At 40.5% G+C, this 22,916-nt stretch overlaps 4 protein-coding genes and 4 non-coding genes across 13 annotated transcripts in view; 6 read left to right on the forward strand and 2 right to left on the reverse strand.

Annotated features, from left to right (window-relative positions):
- Positions 1-4,465, reverse strand: part of LOC122976522 (cilia- and flagella-associated protein 47-like) — an 85,803-nt gene extending 81,338 nt beyond the window's left edge. For 4 of the 6 annotated variants that reach the window (XM_044345042.1, XM_044345043.1, XM_044345044.1 and 1 more), the window contains exons 1-10: positions 4,118-4,464; positions 3,330-3,487; positions 3,087-3,202; positions 2,618-2,756; positions 2,098-2,182; positions 1,817-1,957; positions 1,522-1,691; positions 1,035-1,141; positions 586-815; positions 276-486 (exon numbers count right to left, since the gene is read on the reverse strand). In XM_044345042.1, coding sequence (XP_044200977.1) covers positions 276-486; positions 586-815; positions 1,035-1,141; positions 1,522-1,691; positions 1,817-1,957; positions 2,098-2,182; positions 2,618-2,756; positions 3,087-3,202; positions 3,330-3,487; positions 4,118-4,261 — 1,501 coding nt within the window. In that variant the 5' untranslated portion in view covers positions 4,262-4,464. Of the gene's footprint in view, positions 1-275; positions 487-585; positions 816-1,034; positions 1,142-1,521; positions 1,692-1,816; positions 1,958-2,097; positions 2,183-2,617; positions 2,757-3,086; positions 3,203-3,329; positions 3,488-4,117 lie in introns of all 6 variants that reach the window. The other 2 variants (XM_044345045.1, XM_044345046.1) reach the window with 1 other exon arrangement.
- Positions 1,203-1,274, forward strand: trnad-guc. Its single transcript has one exon. It is a non-coding gene; the product is annotated as a tRNA-Asp (tRNA).
- Positions 4,466-4,913: 448 nt separating the features above from the next.
- On the reverse strand, positions 4,914-9,656 carry nufip1 (nuclear FMR1 interacting protein 1). The gene is made up of 10 exons (XM_044345047.1): positions 9,242-9,656; positions 8,604-8,689; positions 8,390-8,494; positions 8,239-8,301; positions 8,077-8,153; positions 7,893-7,985; positions 7,561-7,742; positions 7,187-7,327; positions 5,838-6,109; positions 4,914-5,682 (listed from the first exon to the last, which is right to left on the reverse strand). Exons 1-10 carry the CDS (start codon positions 9,639-9,641, stop codon positions 5,173-5,175), a joined length of 1,929 nt encoding a protein of 642 aa, XP_044200982.1. The 5' UTR covers positions 9,642-9,656; the 3' UTR covers positions 4,914-5,172.
- A 1,006-nt stretch (positions 9,657-10,662) lies between these two features.
- On the forward strand, positions 10,663-15,531 carry nop58 (NOP58 ribonucleoprotein homolog (yeast)). Its single transcript, XM_044345048.1, has 15 exons — positions 10,663-10,848; positions 11,346-11,422; positions 11,523-11,575; positions 11,896-12,020; positions 12,102-12,238; positions 12,447-12,511; positions 12,894-13,028; positions 13,187-13,332; positions 13,586-13,712; positions 13,899-14,062; positions 14,163-14,297; positions 14,404-14,465; positions 14,556-14,707; positions 14,799-14,929; positions 15,039-15,531. Exons 1-15 carry the CDS (start codon positions 10,804-10,806, stop codon positions 15,099-15,101), a joined length of 1,617 nt encoding a protein of 538 aa, XP_044200983.1. The 5' UTR covers positions 10,663-10,803; the 3' UTR covers positions 15,102-15,531.
- Positions 11,619-11,706, forward strand: LOC122978186. Its single transcript, XR_006402358.1, has one exon. It is a non-coding gene; the product is annotated as a small nucleolar RNA SNORD70 (small nucleolar RNA).
- On the forward strand, positions 13,398-13,481 carry LOC122978188. Its single transcript, XR_006402360.1, has one exon. It is a non-coding gene; the product is annotated as a small nucleolar RNA SNORD11B (small nucleolar RNA).
- On the forward strand, positions 13,746-13,828 carry LOC122978189. The gene has a single exon (XR_006402361.1). It is a non-coding gene; the product is annotated as a small nucleolar RNA SNORD11B (small nucleolar RNA).
- A 1,548-nt stretch (positions 15,532-17,079) lies between the features above and the next one.
- wdr12 (WD repeat domain 12) lies at positions 17,080-22,004 on the forward strand. The gene is made up of 13 exons (XM_044345406.1): positions 17,080-17,290; positions 17,623-17,717; positions 17,989-18,083; positions 18,210-18,316; positions 18,499-18,614; positions 18,694-18,848; positions 18,936-18,981; positions 19,067-19,152; positions 19,272-19,412; positions 20,276-20,381; positions 20,542-20,674; positions 21,406-21,478; positions 21,683-22,004. The coding sequence occupies exons 1-13, from the start codon at positions 17,250-17,252 to the stop codon at positions 21,758-21,760; spliced, it is 1,272 nt and encodes a 423-aa protein (XP_044201341.1). The 5' UTR covers positions 17,080-17,249; the 3' UTR covers positions 21,761-22,004.
- The last annotated feature ends 912 nt before the right edge of the window (positions 22,005-22,916 follow it).

Below are 22,916 nucleotides of genomic sequence, written 5' to 3' on the forward strand. Positions count from 1 at the left end.
ATACTGTACATCAAAATCATTTCATCATACCCAACCAGCATGTCTGCCATCTAAATAATTAGAGAAATTTAAAGTCTGAGATTTTTGATTTTTGTATTTCACCATGTCAACAGTTTTTAATATGGTACAGAATAACATTTTCTTTTTTACATTTCTCTAATCTGCCTAGCCACTCTCCTCATATATCACTGCTAAATAACCATATGGAGAAACCTGTAATGGCACATTTTACAGCTGTTTTCATTTAAAACAAGTGCTACTTATTAAATATTCACCAGGATTTAGTTTTGGCACAGGGTGTGTAGTCTCACTGCGGCAGACAGCAGACAGGTGTAGTGTGATGGTGTGGAAGCTGCGAAGTTCAAGTCCAGTAACATTCTCAGTCGTGTTGTCATCCCTCTGGCAAACAACATAACCTAAGACATCTAGCACCTGACGCACTTGGAAGCTCCCTTGCTGCCGTGCAGTGAAAGACAAAACTACATCCTGGGGAATGCACAGGGAGACAAAGAGAAAAAAACATTCCCACATTTGCTGCTTTTCTTGGATTTAAAAATCAATAACTGGATCAATTTCCATTCTTACCTGGCACTGGCCAGGGGCGATGGTGCCCGTGGAGGGCTTTGTGGTGAAATTCGCTAACTTGCGGAAGTGGAAGTTGACAGGAAGCTGAGGGCAGAAGTTCTGCAGCACACACAGTAGATCCACACGTTGGCCTGTCACACAGGTGAGGAAATCGAATCTTTGAGAGGGACTGGGCACCAGAGACACAGGCAGACCAGAGCCAGTCACCGCCAGCTCCACACTGCTCTTACCTAAAGTGAGACAAACAAAAAAAAGGGTCTTAATCAAAATACCTATGTGGTCTAAACTTTAATTAAATTCTCAATTAATTAAGTATTCAACTATTAATCAGTTATATAAAGAATTATATAATTAGTGATATAAGTTACTTGAACCAAATTACCGGCTCAGAGCAGTCCTCTGAGAACTTCTGTATTATGCAATGCAACATGAGTGTGTGTTGTGAGTACCATTATGGTGAGTGAAGCCGTGTTTGCTTCCCACTGACTCAAAGAGCAGGAAAAGACAATAGTCTTGCCGGCTGGCTGAGCAATCACGCTTCTTCCCTTTGCCAGGACTGAAAAAGACAGGTTGTTGTTATGTTAAATGGGGAACATTCCACTCCTATTACTATAAGCTCCTCGTTAGTATAGTGGTAAGTATCCCCGCCTGTCACGCGGGAGACCGGGGTTCGATTCCCCGACGGGGAGTAATACCTTTTCCTTTTTTTCCCCCCTCCGTCCACTTCCCTTGTAACATTGGCCTTTACATTATTTAAAAAGTACATTATCACAGTGCACTCATTTTAAACTACATTACAACATAGACATTTTATGTTGCATTGATTTTAATATGATTGTTTGAGCCATTGGGTATTTCATACTCTTTGACATTAAAATTAGGAGAAGTACTTTAATTACTTTCAGACATATTTAGACACAATCACAAACAATCTACCTCTTGCAGATGGGGCTAAAGCGTACTGCCACAATGGTTTTGTCATATGGTCCCAGCCGACCTTGTTTAGGGCCACACACCAGGATCTGAGAGACGTCCTGAGAGGCTGAGCTGCACCTCTCCATGCTCTCCAGCAGGGCGGCGTCTGCGCTCTTCTGGAGGTCTGTTCCCTACACAGCAATCACAGTCGAAGCTCCATTTATTTTATCAGTTCAGCACAACTGCCATCATACCTATCTTCCAACAGCTGTGCAGATGTTTAGCAGCACCTTCCTTTCCTGCGGACATCACTTACCACCTCAGTCCCAGCAGCAGTATCCTGAAGCATGCAGATCCAGTCGCATGCCCGGGGTGCATTGTTTTGCAGGACCACACTCTTCACGTGGGACGTCCCAAGGTAGACAGGTCCAAACCACAGACAGGACAGTGGAGTTCCCTGTAAAATGGCACAGCAGAAATAAGCACAAGCATCTTTACATGAAGAGAGGGAAGGTAATGAAGATGAACATCACTTTCAGTGATCAATTGAATACTGCAGTAAGTACTGCATGAATTCCACTTGGACCACTGAATTACCTGCAGGTCAAAGACCTCAAGGCGCTGGTCCACCACCTCAGCCCTGATACTGAGAACTACAGCAGTGCAATTCTGGAGTGTCACACTGGGACAGAGGCAAGGTGAAATGAAGTTAGAGGTGAAATGCACAAATTGGTACTTGAAACGATTACTTAAATGTTTTTTTATCAAGTTGTACATTTTCTAGTGCTAACAGCTATGTCTGCTCTCAGTACTGATGAGAAAATATAATGAGCTAATTTTGTGAGCTTCTATCAAAAATATTACAACATATATTTTATAGAAAATAGGGCATATAGTCTTTGGTGTCCTATCCTTTCAGATAGTGTTGTATTAGACTGGTGTTATTAACTCTAATGTAAAGCACACATGTGGTCACCATGTGGGTCAAAAACTGTTAAAACTGCAATGTGTTGTGCATTTCTTACACAGTGTACTTTGCCAAGTCCATTAAAAAATGTGTTACATGGAGATCTCACAGTAATCCCCCACCAAATTATAGGTGTGAAGGCGCCCTTACCGAGCCGTCTCTTCAATCTGTCTGGATCTGTCTGTGCGCAGTTCAATTTTCAGCCACTGAGTGTTGCCAGCTGCTATGACTCCATTGAGGGGTGAGAGTCTGACTGAAGGGTCTCCATTATACTGCACCTGGAACACACCTGCAATGCATACACACACATCCCACGAATACATGCGTTATCTCACAGACTGAATTTACAAAATAGTCCTTAATGGTTAATGAGACCATGAATGTATTGCGTATCATCTACATAAGTATCAATGTTTCCCATCCCACAACTGTGTCTGTCTCTTATTTAATTTTTGTTCACTTTAACAGAAGGATTCTTCCCATTATGAAATCCATTGAGTAATTAATTATTTTGAATAAGTAAAAGAAGTGAATGGCATTGCCAGGATTAAAAATGAATGGGTCATTACTACATGCTAGTTACAGTATTGCCAGGCCAAGACAGACAAGCTTGATTTACCTGGTGCTAATCCCAGATTGATTATAGGATGATATCTGCTGATCACTTGACTGCTGGCGGCAACACAGCCAAAGTCTAGTTCTGAGTCCATTAGTAGGAAACCAGTCTTGGGAAACCTAGAGGTGCATATACAGTAAGACAGAGAGATAACCTTTCAAAACACCCAGATACTTTTGTGTAACTGACTGAGTGTTTGGTCCTAAATCATTAACATGCTGTATATCATATGCATAGATTGCTTACACCAGCAGTGGGATTTTGATGGTTTCCACAGCATCTACATGAATCAGAAGACAGTCTGTGACCTCCTCTTCCTCCTCTGGAGTGAACGCCAGCACGCCACTTACAGACAGACCAGGAGCCACCACCATGGCTGGGCTGGTAACTTTGAACTTGAACAACTGCAGGAAAAAGGAGAAGAAAAGAAGAAAGAAAAAGGTCAGATCCATAGTATAAGAACTGCTTTGGTAGTACCTTTTGTTTCAAATGGCAGGCATTTAGAGACACACATTTTAAGAGATAGACATATATATCTTACTACCCAAATGCTAATAGTCTCAGATAAGGCACAGAGGGTTAATGGAGGGACAAGATAGGACACATTAAGAATCTCTTGAAACGTGAACGACTATAAAAAAGAGAAAAAGAAATAACAGAGACAAACCTGGTAAAATAAACATTATATTTGCACACATTCTCTTTTTCCCCACATTCTCTATGTTACCATATAAGAAATGCCTAATTACACTGAAATGTAAGAGACAGAGAAGATAGATAGATAGATAGCAGAAGTTATTAAATAGCAATTAACTTAATAGATAACTGAAGATGTTACTGGACGTGGTAGTATTAAACCAACAACGTCCGAGTAATTAACGTTAGGTTAGCTAATAAGCAAAGGCATTGACGTTAGCTAGCTTAATTGATGATGACTAACCTTGCTAATAAGCACTTTTGTTAAATTCCAACTTCGCCAATGTTGCTAATTTTAATATCGTTAGTTATTAAAAACTCCTTAGAGGTAAGGTTACCTTCAACTTGGGCTTTTCAATTCTTATTTTCTTCGAGGTTTTCCCAATATTCGTTACCGTGACTGTTGTCTTGTAAACCTGCCCGACTTTCACGTCGTTAAACGCGACATACGGTGGGTCCACTCGAACACAACTTCCAGCCATGATATGACTTTAGTTACTTTTTACTTATTTACAGACGCCAAATACCACAAATATATTTTTCAAAGTAGTTTATCGCAGAATTTCGTCAAATTGCTGACTCGCATACCGATAGACAACTTCACCGTTGCTACCCAAATATTGCTAAAGACCAAACGGAGGTTAACAGTTCAGGTGGTTTCTAGGCGACGACTCCCTCCTATGGTTGCGCTCGTTTTATACCCTTGGGCAGTTCAGGTGGACGGAGCTGTTGTTGCATCCGTACAGTAAATCATTGTTTTTTGTTTATTTCATTGAAATGTATTTTTTTAATGGCATGAGTGTCAAGACAAATCATTATTATTTAAAAGGATAGAATGTTTCGTCCAAATGGGACATTTATCAGCTTATCTCCGCGTCTTTGTGACTTTTGCTGTAGTTTTTCCGTTGAATTAAAACATGGCATACAACAAGTTACTACATGGATAGATATCTGATCTTCTGGCTTAATACTTATGAACCGTTTTATGTCGCCACTAAACTGCTGCTCATAATATTTGTGTTAATGCAAATATAATAGATTAAAGAGCTCTAAGTATTCAGCTTCTCACTCAACAACTGCACATTATACGACACAACAAAGCTTTAAAAAGAACTACAAATATGTAACTATCAATATAATTGATGTGATTTATTTTACAAGAAAAAAAAACTTTCTTCAGTACATTGTATGTTACAAAAATATGACTGGATATTGTTAATACTAACATCAAAACACATAAAAAATATGAAATTCCTTAAAAAAAAAAAAACAAGAAGAATCTCCGTGGACAAGATATTAATATCGATCTGAAAAGTCTCAATTTTATGTTTAAGGTTCAATTTTATGTTTTAGAACAAAATAAGAACATCCATATTAGTGATTTGCTAGCATTTTATATAACAACACCAGGGCTCTCCCATATTTCATCATCATAAATATTAGAGGCAGATGTGGCTGTCAGAACAATGCTGTGGCAGTCTCTAGAAGTTGTTTCTTCAGTATGTGGGGCTGCTGCACTCTGAGCTGAGTCCACAGGAGGATCCTTGGATGCTTCTGAGCAAACACGGTCACTCATTAAACGCTGGTCCTGAAAGTTTTGTGGCAAGCACCGGTCGACTACAGCACCTGTGGCAACAAAAGCTTTACTTGGTACTAAATCTTCCTGATTGCCTTCATGAGATGCAGCACCACCAACCAGAGAGGCAGACTGAGATACAACCCTGACTTCCTCTGATGGCTTTTCCTGCCTTCCTTCATGCTCTATAGTTGTGATAGCTGGCGTAGCCTTGATCCTCTCCTGATTCTGAGGTCTGGTCTCCAGCCCAAAGAAGTTGTTTCGGACAACATAGCGTACACACTGCAGGAGGACATTCCTCTCATGGCGGATATCTGGGGCCAGTAACTAAACAGAGAAGAAGAAAATAGAGAAGCTTGTGATTATTAGAAACTGCTGAAAAAATAAACAGGTATGTTAAAATCTTAACTTTGGATAGTGAAACTTAAAAAAACATTCAAATTCTGAAATGTAAATCCTGTAAATCTCAGCTGGCTTCTTACCATCTCAAGTAGAGTTGGACGACGTTTCTGCGGTGTATCTTGGTGTCCTCCTCTACCTCCTCTTCCTCCCCTGCCTCCCCTTCCACCTCTACCTCTTCTGTTGTTAGGAGTGTGATGGGCAGAGCCAGGCTGGGGGACATTGTAAGTTTCTGCACCACGTGGGGAGGTTTCTGTGCCCCTAAAGGGTCCTCTGTCCTGGGACTTTGGAGGTATCGTGTTTAGTAAAGTCTGGTTTTCTTGCACCAGTTCTTTGGCTCTCTGAATAGGGGTGGCTGAAACACAAGAAAAATAATTATAGAACCACTATGGCAACAAGTTAGGGTATTTTATAAATTGGGAATTATAATACAGCCTTTCTTGAGTGATATGAATCACTTTGTTAATTAATAAGGGTATAAGCATGGTCTTGTTTTTACACACTGTAGAGACTGAATAAGATTTTCCAAACCTTTAAGAAATCCCCCAATGCTGTGATTTATGAAAAATGTTACCAACACACATCACATACAGCTAGACCTACTCCACTTCACAGGGAATTGAAAAATCAGAATTTTTTTTTAAAAAGCTAACAAGGTGACTCAAAAATGTAGCATGAAATAGGTTGTGGTAGTAAATCTACAGATGTCCTGATGGACTGGACAGCCATATAAAACCAAGTGCAAAGTGCTTCTCACGCCACAAGACTTTTGTCCCAGAAGAGAGGTGAACAAACACACAACTGATCTCAGATGAGGCGTACCAACTGCAAGATTAGAAGCAAGTGCTTCAGATATTCAATATAAACATGCAAGAAGTTACTGTGGGGTTGTCAGGTGCAGATGTGATGCATTCTGTCCGAGAAACACGGACAGTGGTGTATATATCAAATAAAAGAGATGGTGTGAAAATAGCACGGGTGGGTGAGGGGATGAGAAGGAATTAAACAATCCATAAGAAAGCTTGTGTTGCAGAAAAGAAACAAATGAACTTTTGTTCTATAGAAATCGCAGTGACATCGGAGATTGAGTGAACGTGCCTCACAAATATCTAGAGAGCAACACAGTAAACTGAAAATAAGTAAATGAATAATCAAAAAAAACCCTCTCTCTCTCTCTCCACTGGTTGCTGTGGCTTGTGTATATTTTGCACATATTTGATGCACTTTATTATGTCACTCCATCTCCTTTTCATGTCCAATAAAGCTGGTTAAATGACTCCTATCAAATGAATAAAATGCCAGTGCGTGTATGTGTGTCACCACTGCCTGCACGTCTGGTTTTAAGCCAAGATGAATATCATACTCTCTGAACCACCTGGACTTCTGGCACAAATTGTGTTCTGTAGTGGGTTAAGGATGGAAGTGAACTCACCTTCTGGTTCCTCATCGCTTTCACTCTCACTCATGGAGCCATAGTTGGCCACTAGGGAGCCCAGAGCTGAGCTCATCTTTTTAGGGGCCACAACTAGGACATCAGTCCTGGACTCAGCAGCTGCATCCTCTCTGTCAGAATCTGGAAGTACATGAGAAAAGCATCACCATTTTCATTAGTTGTTTTTCTTTTCTTTTTTCCCCTAAAATACAGACAATATAAAACCAGCAGTGGTTTGAATTTGTCCTAGATGTCAGTGTAGCCCAAAATAATGACATGAATGTGACAATAAAAGGTACAGTGACATATCTTAGGTGATTTTTTGCAGTCTTTTTTGAATTCTGCACACCGTCCCAGTCAGATTAGTCACTCACCGTGGTCACTGCTGGCCAACGCTGCCAGTGGATCAATGTCCCTGCAGGGCTGGGTGAGGTGTGGAGGTCTCTCTGTAGCGCTGCTGTCTGATGGGTATGGGTCTCGTGGATGTCGACCCTGGAACCCTCTGTGACCCCGCCCACGGCCTCGACCTCGTCCTCGACCTCTGCCTCTCATTCGTCTGTCCATAAAAAATGAATGTTGACATAATTGGCTTAGGGAATGCAAATAAGTAAAAAAGAATTGTTTCTACTTGCAACTTGAAACAATACCACAAAGTTACACCGAGTTGCATTATGTACACACATTTACATCTCATTTGTGAATTTACCCAAATTGAGCAGTCTCTAGAACAGCTCCCATCTCCTCCCGCACCTCCATCACCTTTTTCTTCTTCTCTACATTCTGAAGTGTTGGATAGTTTCTGGAAAGACAAATTAAAGCTCTCGTTGAACAACAGCAGGGATTAATAGTTCAGGACTGTCAGTTTCTACCGTCTACTTGTGAATACTGACTTGCGCCTCTCCTCTCTCCATTTTGCAATCTCATCTGGTGTGTCCAGCTTGATTCTTTTTGCTCCTGGCGCATGGTTCTGTAGTCAGGATATAAAACACTGATATTAGCAAAGGAAAATACTGACATGTTTGAAATGTCACACAGTGAGTTGTTTGACTTACATTTTTCCAGTGGATGCTGACTATTTTTTCATGAGCCATGAAGTTGCAGTCAGACACGGAACACTAAGAAAGTGTGAGAAAAATGCATTTAGTCATTAGCATAAGAATGTGAAATAAAGCAAAATATGCTATATCAAATACATCAAATTACCTTGACATGTTGAGAAACATGTTCATCATATTTCTCCTGGTTTTTGAAGCCTCGGTCACAAGTGTCACAAAAATGGGAATACTCTGGTTCTTTCTTATTTTTCTGCTGTGTGTGAAAGACAGATCAGTTCAGAATACAGCTGTTCTCATTCAGTTGTATGTCCCACCAGGGCATAATCATGACTTGACCTGCTGATGTTCGGACAAATAGTTACCTTTTTTCCATGGTTGCCGGGGGGTCCGTAATTCTGCCTCCCACCTCGATGTCCACCTTGATGCCATTCACGACCAAAGTTTTGACCTGAAGACACCACTGAAGTTAGAGGCATGACAGCATCACATACACCAATACCTCAGACTGAATAATATGAGCATGATGGCCAAGTAGGTGCTTTAAGATGCAAGATGCATGATGGCACTATTAGATAAGTCTATCTGCCATTCTACCCTCTTTTCCCCTTAGAGGAACACAATGGAAACAAGCTTTCAGCTTTATTGTGTTTTTATCCTTGATAAGTTAATTGTATGTCAGGACTGAGTGCCCGCAGTCTCGCATTTACCTTTATGGTTGTCAAATAACTTTATCTATCTATTCAGGAAATCATGCAGCCAATAAGACTGACAGAGATAACATTCAACTATATACAACTATATATTGACATCACTGACACTAACTAAGACTGTCATTTTGTTTACTGGTTAAGTTATATCAATTATAATTATCTCAAGTAAATTCAAGGGGGACAAAAACATCATACAAAATCAACACATTTTTCTGGCTGTAGATGAAGACAGCAGATAAGTTTTTTTTAGTCCGATCACCATTACTTAATAGACTGTACAGACTACTCACCGTATGGACGTTTAGGTCCATAGTTTCCACGGCCTGACTGGAAACCATACCCTGCCGCTGCCCCGTGGTGCCAGCCCGCTTGGCCGCTGTAGTCCCAGCTGGGTTCGGCGGGCGACTCAGTCCAGCTCCACATGCTGGGGTGGAAGCTGCTTGAGCCGGGCTGCTGCTGCTGCTGCTGCTGCTGCTGGAAGGGCTGGAGGAAGTTTGGAGGAGGACAGCCGAAGTCCGGCGGAGGATAGTGTCCCGGTTCATTCATACTGCACGCCTGACGTCTTTCTTCGCGTCGACAGTGAAATAAATTTGAAGTGTGGCGCACCACGCAGCTCTCACATGTGCATGTTTTGCTGTAGTTTATACACAGCGATCCCGTCACTTCCGCCAGACCAGGAAGCACGTACATGTTCTTCTTCTTTGGTTTTACTGGCGGCCTACAAACCAACGTTAAAAGTGCATGTCGTCACCAAGTGTAAAGAAGTGTGTAACGTCACGACTTTAAACAACAAAACTGCAAGGACATACATATGAGCAAAGCCAACATATTAACGATAACTATCATAATATAGTTATGATAGTTAAAAGCATAACACGTTAAACTGCAACGAGGTGTTTTCTGGGTTATTTAGAAAAGCATTATTTTTAAAAGCCGACATGTCTTCTCGCTTGGGTTGCCAGGTTGAGCTAAAAGTCCGTGTGAAATGTATTTCCCATTTGTAGAAAGACGTTATAAAATAGTAACAGAAAGCCACATGAAGATGACTACATAGTTTAAAAATGTGTCACTTGCTTTTAAACATATGTTTACTGAATTTAAATCTAATTCTAACTTTAAAAACATTGAAGTAATATTTTCTAACTTCAGACAGCCAGAACTTATACAAAGTGGTTTAAAACCAGCACAAATATCATAATTGCTTATATTTACAGATTTACACAGATGGATCAAAGGATTGTTAAAGTGGCATTTGGAGTAACCATTCCTGAATAATAATAAGGGACATAACATTTCAGATTAGATGTCAGTATACACACAGCAGATATGCTGGCAATATTATGGTGGGTAGAGGACAATAAACCACACAACTCAGTCATATGCAATGATTCAGCAGCAGCTTTAACATCAATAAGGAAAACCAAATCCAAGTCCGGACTTGATATACTGACAGAGATTTATCAAACATACAGAAGGCAGTGTGTGAGGTAGGTTTTATTTGGGTACCAGCTCACATGGTTGTGGAGGGAAACGAAGAAGCAGATTACTTTGGCAAAGAACGCTGCTCATGAGGACAGAGTAGAAATTGCAATACAGCCTACAATGTGGACTGTCAGAATACATTTCAGTCATAAACAAGTCAGTCAGAAATGTGGCCAATAACAAACAGTAGAGGGCAGTAATACGCCATTGTAGCGTCTAGTCTGCCCGAAGAAGAAGAAGAAGAACCGGGCGGTTTCCTGCTGCTCTCTCATGTGTTGCAGACCGAGCAGCGTGGTGATTTCGGTAAAGACGTGAAGACTCTCCGCGTAGAGAGCACCTAAACTCAAAAAGACCCGAGCTAACTGCCAAAATGCTCGTGTTATTTGAGACCGCCGCTGGATATGCGATATTCAAAGTATGTATTCGTTTTTTTATCCTGTCAGTCAAAAAAAGAACATTTTTACGCACAAGCTACTTGAGGTAGCTTAGGTTAGCCACAGAGCAAACGCTAGTTAAAACCCATGTTGCTTCTGTTGTAAGTTACTGGTTATGAGGAAAATACAAATGTAATATTTTAATTTGTACTCCGGCATGTTTGCGCTCAAGGTTTTGCGCACGAGGGTCTTTGCAAATCCATAAGCTACCATCTAGATAGAAGTGAGTGTGAAGGCCCTGTAACCACGTGTGCACGCTGAGGCAAAGACACGAAAAGGACTGTGTTCTCACAACGTCCACATGCATACTGGTGATTTAGTTAACGAGGATGCTTTTATAATGTGATCGACTTAAATGCAACATTTAAGATTGAATCCATAACGATAGCGATATTTTACGCACTAGCTTTTGCGGTTTTACACATCTGAGCTTTTTTTTTTTACTGCTTGACAACTAATTTCAAATGTTCTATTTCAGGTCCTCGATGAATCCAAGCTGCAGCAGGTTGACAGCCTGTATAAGGAGTTTGAAACTCCTGAAAAAGCGAATAAAGTGTAAGTGTTGATGGCTAGCACAGTTGTCTGATGTGACACATTGTAGCTCACGTATGTTAGATGAAACATGTCTTTACTTTTTATTTTTTTGTTTTGCCAGTCTGAAGCTGAAGCACTTTGAGAAGTTTCAGGACACGACAGAGGCCTTAGCAGGTAATGATACATCTCGTCACTCCGCTGCACCAACAAACACCTGAGATCTGTGGTCTGTGATGTGTTTCTGTGTCTGATTAAACCATGAGGCATTTCACAGTATTCGTCACTACCCCTGAGACCACAAAGTTTAATGTTGCCACAATTTTAGCCACCAATTTTCAACTTTACAGCGATAGAAAGTGGACATATTTGAACAGAATTAGCTTCGATGTTCTGTATTATTCCCTTTGAGACATATAAGTTGGACTGGTTTCATGCACAAGCTCATGTAGGTGTTACGGTGTATTTGATGCAGTGTTCTAACCTCTGTCACTCAGCTGCCACTGCACTTGTTGAGGGGAAAATCGGCAAGAGTTTGAAGAAAGTGCTGAAGAAGGTTGTTGCCAAGGAGGCTCATGAGCAGCTGGCTATCAGTGATGCAAAACTCGGTGGTATTATTAAAGTAAGTGACCCAACATTTCCATTATGAAGTAATTAAGCATTATTTGCATGAGTTGTATGTTTAACTGTCTTTGGTTTTCAGGAAAAGCTGGACGTGAGCTGTGTCCACAGCCCTGCTGTTGCTGAACTGATGAGATGCATCAGGAGCCAGATGGAGGGCCTCATCACTGGACTTCCTCCCAAGGAGATGAGTGCCATGTCTCTGGGGTTGGCTCATAGGTAGGTGGCACACAGATACAGTACAGGGTTAAATAAACATGACTGCTGCCCATGATTACACTTGCTGTCTGAAACTTTCCTGTAGATTTTCCTCAGCATTCGTCACTACCACTGAGGCAGCAGTCTCTCCCTTGAAGCAGGAGAATTGGAAATGGTTTACTGTGTGAAGTAACTCACTAATATGTCGTGTTTTCTCTGTGTTCTCCAGTTTGTCTCGCTATAAGCTGAAGTTCAGTCCAGACAAAGTGGACACCATGATTGTGCAGGCCATCAGTAAGTGGTATTATTTTTATAATGCAAAAATCATTATTTAGTGATGAATAGGGCTATAACTAATGGTGATTTTCATTAATTAATTTGAAGATTACTTTCTTGATTAATTGCTCATGAAAAATGCCCATTACAGCATCCTAAAATCTGCTCATTTTGTCCAAATAACAGCTCAAACACCAAAGATATCTTCATTTACTGCCATAGAAGACAAAGAAAACAAAACCATATTTGAGAAGTTGGAACCAGTGATTTTATTTTTTTGCTTAGGAAATAACAATAAAATCACAATTAATTGACTGAGGGTTTCAGCTCTAGTGATAAGTTCTGCTGTTGTGTATGTGGACATGTAGTCATTTGAAGTGTTTTTTCTTTGTCTCTTCAGGTCTTCTGGATGACCTGGACAAGGAGCTTAACAACTACATTATGCGCTGCAGAGAATGGTACGGCTGGCACTTTCCTGAGCTGGGAAAAGTCATCGCAGACAACTTGGCCTACTGCAAAACTGTCCGCAAAATCGGTAAATATAATTTGCACTGGTACATAACTTTTTTTTTTTTTTTTTTTTTTTTTTTTTAAAGTGCTAATTATAGCAGCAGCTTTGCTGTACAGGTACAGAAGTGTCAGTGCCAGTTTTCCTGTGTATCTAAATGTCAGGTCCACACTATTTGTCTCCAGGTGATCGCACAAATGTATCCAGCAGTGATCTGTCAGACCTCCTCCCTGAGGAAATAGAGGCCGAGGTTAAACTGGCTGCAGAGATCTCCATGGGAACAGAAGTGTCAGAACAGGACATTGGCAACATTAGGCACCTGTGTGATCAGGTATGTGTCTCTCTTCTATCATTATATGTTATAGTTTTTCACTGTTAAATAGTGGAGAGATAAAGTGACTGTAGTGATGATGATGACATTTGTCTTTATCCAGAAACAATACATGTGGGTTTTTAGTCACTACCTCATCTGAACAGTCACAACTCCTCCTCTGTACTACAGGAAGGCTCTATAGCACTTTGAACTATTTTCTGATGACCGGCTGGCAGTTGTAATACAAATTTTTACTCTTCCTTTTCTACAGGTGATTGAGATTTCAGAATACCGCGCTCAGCTGTACGACTACCTGAAGAACCGAATGATGGCAATCGCTCCCAACCTGACAGTAATGGTGGGCGAGCTGGTCGGCGCCCGTCTCATCTCACATGCCGGTAAGTCACGGAGAAGGGGCTTAATGAACAGCAGCCAAGCGGTGATGATCACGACATAATGTCACTTTCCTGAAAAAGACTGATGTTTTTAAGTCACTACCTCATCTGAGCTTGCATTAAGAGACCCAATGAGCAGGTACCAGTGAGAGCGTCATGTTTACTTATCTTGTCTGTGTTTTTTTTAAGGTTCCCTTTTGAATCTGGCAAAGCATCCGGCTTCCACAGTGCAGATCCTCGGAGCAGAAAAGGCTCTGTTTAGAGCCCTGAAGACACGCAAAGACACCCCTAAGTACGGTCTCATTTACCACGCTTCTCTAGTGGGCCAGACCACTGCCAAGAATAAGGGCAAGGTAAGTCCAGAGGGACCGGCAGCTTGGCTAAGTAATAACTAACACAATCTAAGTGTCAAAAAATAAACATGGGCTCTGGTTTTCTGTAATATCTGTCCAGATCTCCAGAATGCTGGCAGCTAAAGCAGCTCTGGCTATTCGCTATGATGCTCTGGGAGAGGACACCAATGCAGAAATGGGTGCAGAGAACCGTGCCAAGCTGGAGGCCAGACTGCGTCAGCTGGAGGAGAAGGGAGTAAGTACAATTATGATATGTGGACAGAAAGAAAAACATAGAATATCACAACCATTTAAACAGGTCAGTGTTTATGTATCTAACATCTGCTGTGGCTTCTTTTTAGATCCGAAGAATCAGTGGAACAGGCAAAGCAATGGCAAAGGCAGACAAATACCAGCACAAGAGGTAAAGAATCACAAACTACTCTTTTCCCAAGATTAGTTTTCCAAATGTAAAAGTTATAGGTGTTAAATACCCACTTTCCCCCCCCCACAGTGAAGTCAGAATATACGATCCTTCTGGAGATTCTACGATTCCATCCACCTCAAAGAAGAGGAAGTTTGAAGAGACAGAGGATGGTGACGCAGAAGAGCCCGTAACACCGGCGGTTAAATCCAAAAAGGCCAAAAAGGAAGCAGTAGCAGAAGGTAGGTTGAATTAAAGTGAACCTAATCTTGTGGCTCAGTGTCCACCAGTGTCATTTTGATGCTCAAGGTGTTTTGTTTGCATGTTCTTCAGAGGAAGAAGCAGAAACGTCAGCAGCAGCAGAAGAGACTCCCAAGAAAAAGAAGAAGAAAAAGAAGGACAAGAAAGAGGAGTCCGAGGCTGCGGAACCAATGGAGGAAGAGGAGGAGGTAACAGTAACAGAGGTAGGACTTGTTCAGAAATTTGAAGCCAAGTCTAAACAATTCATAGGAGGTTTTGAAGTTTTCCAAGGTTCTGTTGTTGAATATCTTTTATTTGTCTCCCTCTCTCCAGTCAACAGAAAAGAAGAAAAAGAAGAAAAAAAAGAAGGCAAAGGAGGAGGAGGAAGATGAGTGAAAGGATGGAGTGTATATACTTTTGTTCTAGTTTTGACGTCATTTTAGTTTCATGTCGTTACATTATATCTGACAAAGGCAATACTGTATTGAGAATTTATGTTAAAGAACAAAATCATCGGGTCTCCTTTTATAACTGCAAGTGAGCTGTGATTCAAGTCCAACATTTTATCTCAGACAGAAAATGATTGAAAATGTAAATCTTTTTATTTTTATTTTTAAAGATGTTTAAGTTTGTAATCTACTACCCTGGGTTGACCGTTTTTATTTTTGATGTTTTATTTGTGAACACATCTGTATCAGACATGTATCAAGTTCAACACAGCTATAAGTTGATGAGGAAAGATTCTCCAGTTCTCATGTGACAAACCACCTTATTGTCTAAGACTGTGAATTTCTGCCCTGGTGAAATAAACATGTTTTTCCTGTAATGGTATGAATTATATTGGATATAAAAAAAAAATCTTATTTGATTCAATGCAAGACTGAATGCAACAATTAAATTCATAACAGTACATTGTTTTCTGATGCTGCATTGCAGTTTTTTGTGATCACATTTTTATTTTCAGTACTGGAGGTCAGATTGAATATATACATACATCTGTAATACTGGACAGAGACTGTTTTAACATAATACACACAACATACTCTTTTACTATCCATGTACATCATGACCTTCATGAACTGCCCAACAAGTGCTCTTATTTACTCTTCCAGTCTGAAGTTTTCTCCTCCCTTCCCCAACCCTGGATGACACATTAGTAAGAACCCAAAAAGAACAAAAACTACATGGAAAAAATCAGTTGTAAGTGCCATATACTACCACAGAAAAACAATATAGAACATATCTATATGATCGTATGAACATTTGTATACAGATGTTAAGAGAATCCATTAGGAAATCTGAAGTTTATGTGGAGGCTTCCACTTTAATACTAAACTTTTTAGTGGCAGCCAGACCGAAAAGTAGAAATCTTTCCTGAGATTTGGTATCATTCATTAATCATCATCATTGTCATCATTTAGAAGCTAAACATCAGGTACACTAGGAATGCAACTTCCAGTTACATCAGGTAGCTAATGTGCAACTCTAGGTAGTCCCACATTATATGTAGATACTGTAGGTTCATTATTATTACATGGGGGTAAACGGGTGTGAGACCACTGGAATTAGAAGCATTTCCTGAGTCAAATAAAATCTATGAATGAATTTAAAATGAATAATTTGATGCTTACAAGAGAAGGCCACATTTTCCCATACTCTCTTCCAATGAATTGATTCCTGTCATTACTTTAAGTTGTTCGAGACCTTGGTCACACCTGACCAAAATGATGCTGCAGTACAGTAAAGAAAGACTATAACTTTGAAAGGAAATAAAATCTTCCTGTTACAAATGAAAAGTTGAACTACTGTGGAGCTGTCGAAGCTGATTTTCTGACTTTATTACTCCTTTCTACTTGTGCTGCTTTATTTGATATACCACAAATACAGATTTCAATGAATGAATAGAAACTCTATGGGTTCCTGTACTAGTCACCTTGTAGCCACAGCAATTGTCAATAAATGTTCCATTATGTCGCTATAAAGGTGAATGTCACAGGAAGTGAAATATTGAAATATAAAGCACTTGTCAAACACATTTATTGAAGGTGTAGCCTAATTATTTTTGATACCAAAGAAAATATTTAAAATTAAACTATGAATTTTGTGAATCATTACTACCTAACCATCTCCAGCTTTAAGAATACAATGTGGTTTTGAAAGATATTATAAAGTCTTACACCCATAATTCAAATCTTATCTGCACACATCATCCTTTCATTAGAAGACTACTTGCTTGTGCTTTATGTAAAATGGCATTATATACAGTTTTGGCGATGAAAGACAATGAAGTTATAGACCCTGGAAACACAGGTTTTCCAGTGGATAAGGACTACAGCGACATAGCACATGGGGGTCAGGCATTACTAGTGGAGCACCGTTTCGGAGCATCGATTGACTATCGGTGCTCGACTGGAATGCCTCGGCCCGTACCACATGGCATGACTGCACGAGTCAGATGTGTTATGAAGGAACAGATTAACTTTTTAGCCACATCTTAAATGCCTACAGCTAGTGGTCTTTAAGAGAAACACACAACTTAGAAATATGTCGCAGTTACAAGCCAGGTTCTTCACAGAGAACAAAAGGTAAGCACGGAGTCCCTTGAACGAAACACAGGAAAATTAAAAAGGACAACAATAGCTAGCAGGCTGCTAACTACCTGTAACTTACAGTAAACACTGTTTTGAGGCGCTACTTTTTACCCACACAGGTAAAGTTAGGCTCAGTCCTATCCAACACGTTGCAGCTAATGCTTCTAGCTTGTTGAGTAACTATGTTAAGTTATACCGCTTTCTTCATATTTGTATACCTATTATACAATACAGTGACAAATGAATCGATTAAATATAACATTCCGGTGTAGATTTGACTGATGAGTGTAATATATGATACTAATAAAGTCTTCATGTCTTTGCAGGTATGTTGTAGATGATGTCCCATTCTCCATCCCAGCTGGCTCTGAAGTGCAGGACCTCAGCAATGTCATCAACAAGCTGCTGGAAGCCAAAAATGGTAAAATATATGATATTTTAATAATTAACAAGTGTGTTTTACTATTTCCACTAAATCCAGCTGAGCTTCCATTTGCAGCTGGGCTGTAAAAACTATTACTTACTATATACTTGTTCTTTCTCTGAAGATACTACCTGAAAGGCAATGCAGTATCAAACCTTAACACAACTTTAATCATGTTAGCCTATTTTCTATGTATTGTCTTTTTTAATTGTTTATAGCAAATGTTTCACAATATGTTGAATGCTTATGATGTTTTTTGTTTCCACAGCATCTCACAGCAAAGTGGAGTTCGACTTCCTGGTCAGGGGTCAGTTCCTGCGAACGTCGCTGTCCACTCACATGGAGACAGAGGGCATATCAACGGTATGACCGGCCTCAGTGCTTAAACCTGAAGAGATATGCTGTCAGTGTGCAGCATTTAAACACTGATGATACTTTCTGTGCAGCAAACAGAGATATTTGCTATTAATGTGTGCGTGTGTGTTTCAGGAAGAAGTGGTGGAGATAGAGTATGTGGAGCGAATCACAGCCCCAGAGCCTGAGGAGTGCATGATGCACGATGACTGGATTAGCTCCATAGATGCAGATGCTGAATGGTAAGATTCCACTGTCATTTAGCCACCCAGATCAAAGTTTTTGCTTTAGTCTGTGTCTGATTGACATTTTCTAATATCATTGTCTCTGTGCTGGAAATATACTGTACAGTTTTGGTTTCATTGTAAGCTTCAAACACACTACAGCCTCCCATCAACCTTGTTTTGGTTCTGTATTTTTGCAGGATCTTGACAGGGTCATATGACAAGACTGCCAGGATCTGGTCTGTGGAGGGCAAGGCGGTGATGACAGTGGCTGGACACACTGATGTGGTCAAAGATGTAGCCTGGATCAAAAGAGGTGAGCAGGACTGAATGGCAGACAATCGCTTTTTTAAAACCTGTGTGTGTCATTTTTTAATTTATTTATTTTTGTGCAGAGGGTCTGACTTCGCTGCTTCTGACGGCCTCTCTGGACCAAACCATCCTGCTGTGGGAGTGGAACTCTGAGAGGAACAAGGTGAAAGCCAGACACTGCTGTCGGGGACACACAGGGAGCGTTGACACCGTTGCTACAGACCCCACCGGCTCAAAGGTAAAGTTGGAGGGAATAGAAAAAAAAGTAGAGAAATAACAAGCAGCCTTTAATTTCTGTTAAAATGTTTGTGTTGCTTCCTTTTAGTTCTGCAGCGGCTCCTGGGACAAAATGTTGAAGATCTGGTCAGCAGGTATGTTCCCTTTAAGTGAGTCTTAAGTACAACTGAATGAAAAAGCTAATCTTTGTCAAGTTTTAACATTTTCCTGTGCTGTCAGTGCCCACAGACGAGGCGGATGAGGTGGAGGAACCTGCCGACAGACCCAGGAAGAAACAGAAGACTCAACAGCTGGGCCTGACCAGGGTGAGTGTGGAGTAGTATGACCTCACAATTTACAAAACCTAATGTATTAGTCAAAGTTAACATGTTGAATGGTGCTTGTGAAGGCATATCAAAACATCCATGTTCTAACACCGACACAGACTCCCCTGATGACGTTGTCTGGACACAACGAGGCAGTGTCCTCTGTCCTGTGGAGCGACAGTGAGGAAGTTTGCAGTGCTTCCTGGGACCACTCGATCCGCATGTGGGACGTCGAGACTGGAGAGATGAAGACTACACTGGTGAGACACACTGAAAGACACACTTAAAGGCAGAAATTCTAGTGGGTCAAAAACTGAGCTCTGAAATAGGGTTAGTTTCATTTTCTGTTGTCTTTCATATGTCCATTCACATGTCCAGGTTTATATGTCAAGTGAACATATTAGGACTTTAGCTTCTCTGAAGTAAGAGAATGGGAACTGGTATGAAAATCTGGGTGAAAATAAGTTTGAACTCATTCGAACTTTTTCACTTGTTAAAAATGGGGTCACCCCTGTGTTCCTGTTCCTGATCCAGAGATCAGTTTACTGCAACATTTCCTACTTCTGCTGCTTCTGTGGTTTCCACCTGCAAGGAGGCTTTTATACTGAGTCAGCTATAGGAAATGCAATTTTCTTGGAAGAGAACTTTGTTAGCGGTGCTGTTCTTCAATAAAAGCTGGTTTACACAAGAAGAAGTGGAGATATTCTGTGATATTTGGTCATCAGTTTTAAATATTGAAGGAGGAAATAATGCAAGCAGAAACAGCCACAGTGAGATATCAGGTGGCTCTATGAGAACCAGCACATCTCCATTTACCTTGCCTTCCTATGATGTAGAAAAACACAGCTGGAGTATCCTCATCTCTGTGGAGACAAGGCTTTACTCTCCTCATCATTTCATGAAGGCTCATCTTTTGAGCTGCCTCAAGCAAGGAAATTAGATTTTTGTCAAAGGATTGCTTTTCTCTAAAAACTGTTCAACTCAGCGTTTTTAAAATGCTTTCAATCTCAAAACAACTGGCAACAGCAAGAGTAAAATTGTCGTTAATTGCAAATAAACAGTAGATGCTGTTAATGTGGCATTTCCTTTAATAAAGTGACTGATGTCTTTGTCCTTTCTACAGACCGGCAGTAAGGTGTTCAACTGTATTTCCTACTCACCTCTGTGTCGACGGCTGGCCTCAGGCAGCACTGACAGACACATCAGACTGTGGGACCCTCGCACCAAAGGTACCACAGACGTCTTCATTTCAAAGATCACTTTTGTCCATGTCTAGTAAAGAACACTATCACAGCTGTTGTTTTATTTCCTCTGTCTGCAAGCTCTTTCCTCTCTGGCCTGGCTTTTCCTCTTCACGCTCACAGTACACACGCCTTCTTTTCTCTCCAGACGGGTCACTGGTGCTGCTGTCTCTGACCTCCCACACTGGCTGGGTCACCGCTGTGAAGTGGGCGCCTTCGCATGAGCACCAGCTGGTCTCCGGTTCCCTTGACAACCTGGTCAAACTGTGGGACACCAGAAGGTCTGTAAAACACGTAATTCACACTGTGTGTATATTTTGTGTAAGTTGTGTTCCAATCAGAAGTCGGTATCGCATTCCCACTGGGAATAAATCCCATGAAAATAAATAAAATTAAATTTAAAAATGAAATATGTAAGTATAGATGTGATATGCTAGAATATGCAGGTTTACATTGGCCACTATTCACCTCCTTCAGACCTGTTAAATGTGTAAAAAAAGAAAAGAAATGTCATCCAAAATGTCAGGCAGAAATAGAAACACTAATTAAATGGCATTGTGTGATCCATAAAATGTGTGGCTGTCACAGGCGGTTGCCATGGCTACCATGCTATTTGCGCAGGCATTTCTCCAGCTTTACTCAAGCAGAGCAGACGGCTGATGCACTATTTACTCCACACTAACCTGTCCACCTTTACTTTGCACTGAATAAAACACAGTTCTTTTGTGCCTTTGCTACATCAATAAAATTTTGACTTTTCAGTGCTAATGAGAGAATAAGCTGGATTTATGTCACTCTAGTAGACATGTAGAGCAGGACATCCTGTTCATTCCTCAGCTCTCTGCCAGTGACGCCTGTCTGGAACAAGCTTCCTGCCTTTGTCAGAATTAAATACTTTGGAGCAGTTTCTTCATATTTTGTTCAGGCATGCAAACAGTTGGGATGAATTCATGTCTTTAAAGGCATTCAATGAATAGAGTTAAGATGTGAATGTTGCTGTATTGTCTTGCAGCTGTAAGGCTCCTCTGTATGACCTGGCGGCCCACGAGGACAAAGTGTTTTGTGTGGACTGGACAGAAAGCGGGGTAAGACACGACAGCTGTATTCCAAAAAAATTACCCATAAACAAAGAATCTTCAGTGCTTGATCAAAGGGAAATTGAAGATTGAATTAAGATAGATAAAAAAAGCAGTGACTATACTATATTCAAGATGAATATATACACAACACACCTCATGCATGAAATCAGTGTCTAACTGGCTCTTTCTGGTGTCTGTTTCTATTTCCAGCTGATGTTGAGTGGAGGAGCAGATAACAAGTTGTACACCTACAGATACTCAGCCTGTCAGACAGATGCGGGGGCATAGTAGGCTCAACAGACTGCAGAGATCAGCCGCATCCATCACCGCAGACACACTGAATGGACAGACATACGAACAGTGTCAGAGTGTGACAGGCTGACGAAAGCTGCAGTGATTTTAAAATTTGTCCTGTATAAAACCTCGCCTGCTTTGTTCTCTGCTGTCTGGTTCCTCAATTTTTACACATATTTTCATATTGTCTTTGTTTTCCTGTAACCCAAGAAACTATAAATTAATTTTGTCTCCTAAAGTGTTGTCTCTTCATGTCAATGTTTCATTCAATAGTACTGAATGGTATATTTGTGATATTTTGTTGGTGGTTCTTAGTTTCATAACCATGAGGAAGGCAACTTAAGGATTCAAAAAACATAACAGTGAAATATGGAAAACCAGAGAGGCTACTTTATCTTTATCTCCAGTTTGGCTGGCTAGATTAGTGATAAGATAAGAAATCAGGTGTTATTATATCATTATATTTGGGGATTTCCAAACATACGCATGTCACATTCTGCATTTACAGTCTGCAACTGTTGTACATCATCAACTTCCTCGTGTTTTTGGATCTTAAGAATAACCAGACTTTTTCCTCCCCAAACTGGTTTACCCAGAGAGGAGAGAAAACAAAAGAGCTGTCACTCTGTTCACATTGTATTACAACACATCACAAATGGGGTGACAAGCTTTTATCTGAAAAAACTGATATATGTCACTATTGCAGCTTTCTTTACAACTTTTAAAGTCTAGTGGTAGTAAAGTCAATAATCTGACTTCACAAAACAGTCAGGATGGAGAGGTATGGTGATATTCAATGCAAAGAAGTCTGAGTAGTAGTAATGGATATCCAAATTTTTTTAGCAAATCTAAATGATTCCTCTGCTCTAAATACCTGCAACATATTGAATTTGAGGTTGGAGAACATGTTTCAGGCCACTGGTTCCCTACCTGTGGGTCCTGATCCCCACTAGGGGTCGCTAAAGCCTCACAGGGGTCGCAAGTCGTTCTTGGTTTTAAGGGGTGTAAAAAACTAGTATATCTCAGCATTGCATTAATTTCTGTGAAGAAAATAACTAAATGTAGTAGAATAGGACTCCTTTAAAGTCTCCCTCCACTCAAAATTGTATTTTTCTTCTTATTCCTACAGTTGAATGTTTGAGTTTCACTG

Source organism: Thunnus albacares, chromosome 24 (assembly GCF_914725855.1).
Source record: "Thunnus albacares chromosome 24, fThuAlb1.1, whole genome shotgun sequence".
Taxonomy (NCBI): Eukaryota; Metazoa; Chordata; class Actinopteri; order Scombriformes; family Scombridae; genus Thunnus; species Thunnus albacares.

Coding starts and splice junctions, on each gene's coding strand:
- wdr12 (XM_044345406.1), top strand. CDS start 17,250: ATGTCGCAGTTACAAGCCAGGTTCTTCACAGAGAACAAAAG. Junction 18,849..18,935: donor CAGACCCCACCGGCTCAAAG/GTAAAGTTGGAG, acceptor GCTTCCTTTTAG/TTCTGCAGCGGCTCCTGGGA. Junction 18,982..19,066: donor GTTGAAGATCTGGTCAGCAG/GTATGTTCCCTT, acceptor CTGTGCTGTCAG/TGCCCACAGACGAGGCGGAT.
- nufip1 (XM_044345047.1), bottom strand. CDS start 9,641: ATGTACGTGCTTCCTGGTCTGGCGGAAGTGACGGGATCGCTGTGTATA. Junction 8,495..8,603: donor CCGGCAACCATGGAAAAAAG/GTAACTATTTGT, acceptor TTTCACACACAG/CAGAAAAATAAGAAAGAACC. Junction 7,743..7,892: donor CTAGAGACTGCTCAATTTGG/GTAAATTCACAA, acceptor TTTTATGGACAG/ACGAATGAGAGGCAGAGGTC.
- nop58 (XM_044345048.1), top strand. CDS start 10,804: ATGCTCGTGTTATTTGAGACCGCCGCTGGATATGCGATATTCAAA. Junction 14,063..14,162: donor CTGCCAAGAATAAGGGCAAG/GTAAGTCCAGAG, acceptor ATATCTGTCCAG/ATCTCCAGAATGCTGGCAGC. Junction 14,466..14,555: donor GACAAATACCAGCACAAGAG/GTAAAGAATCAC, acceptor CCCCCCCCACAG/TGAAGTCAGAATATACGATC.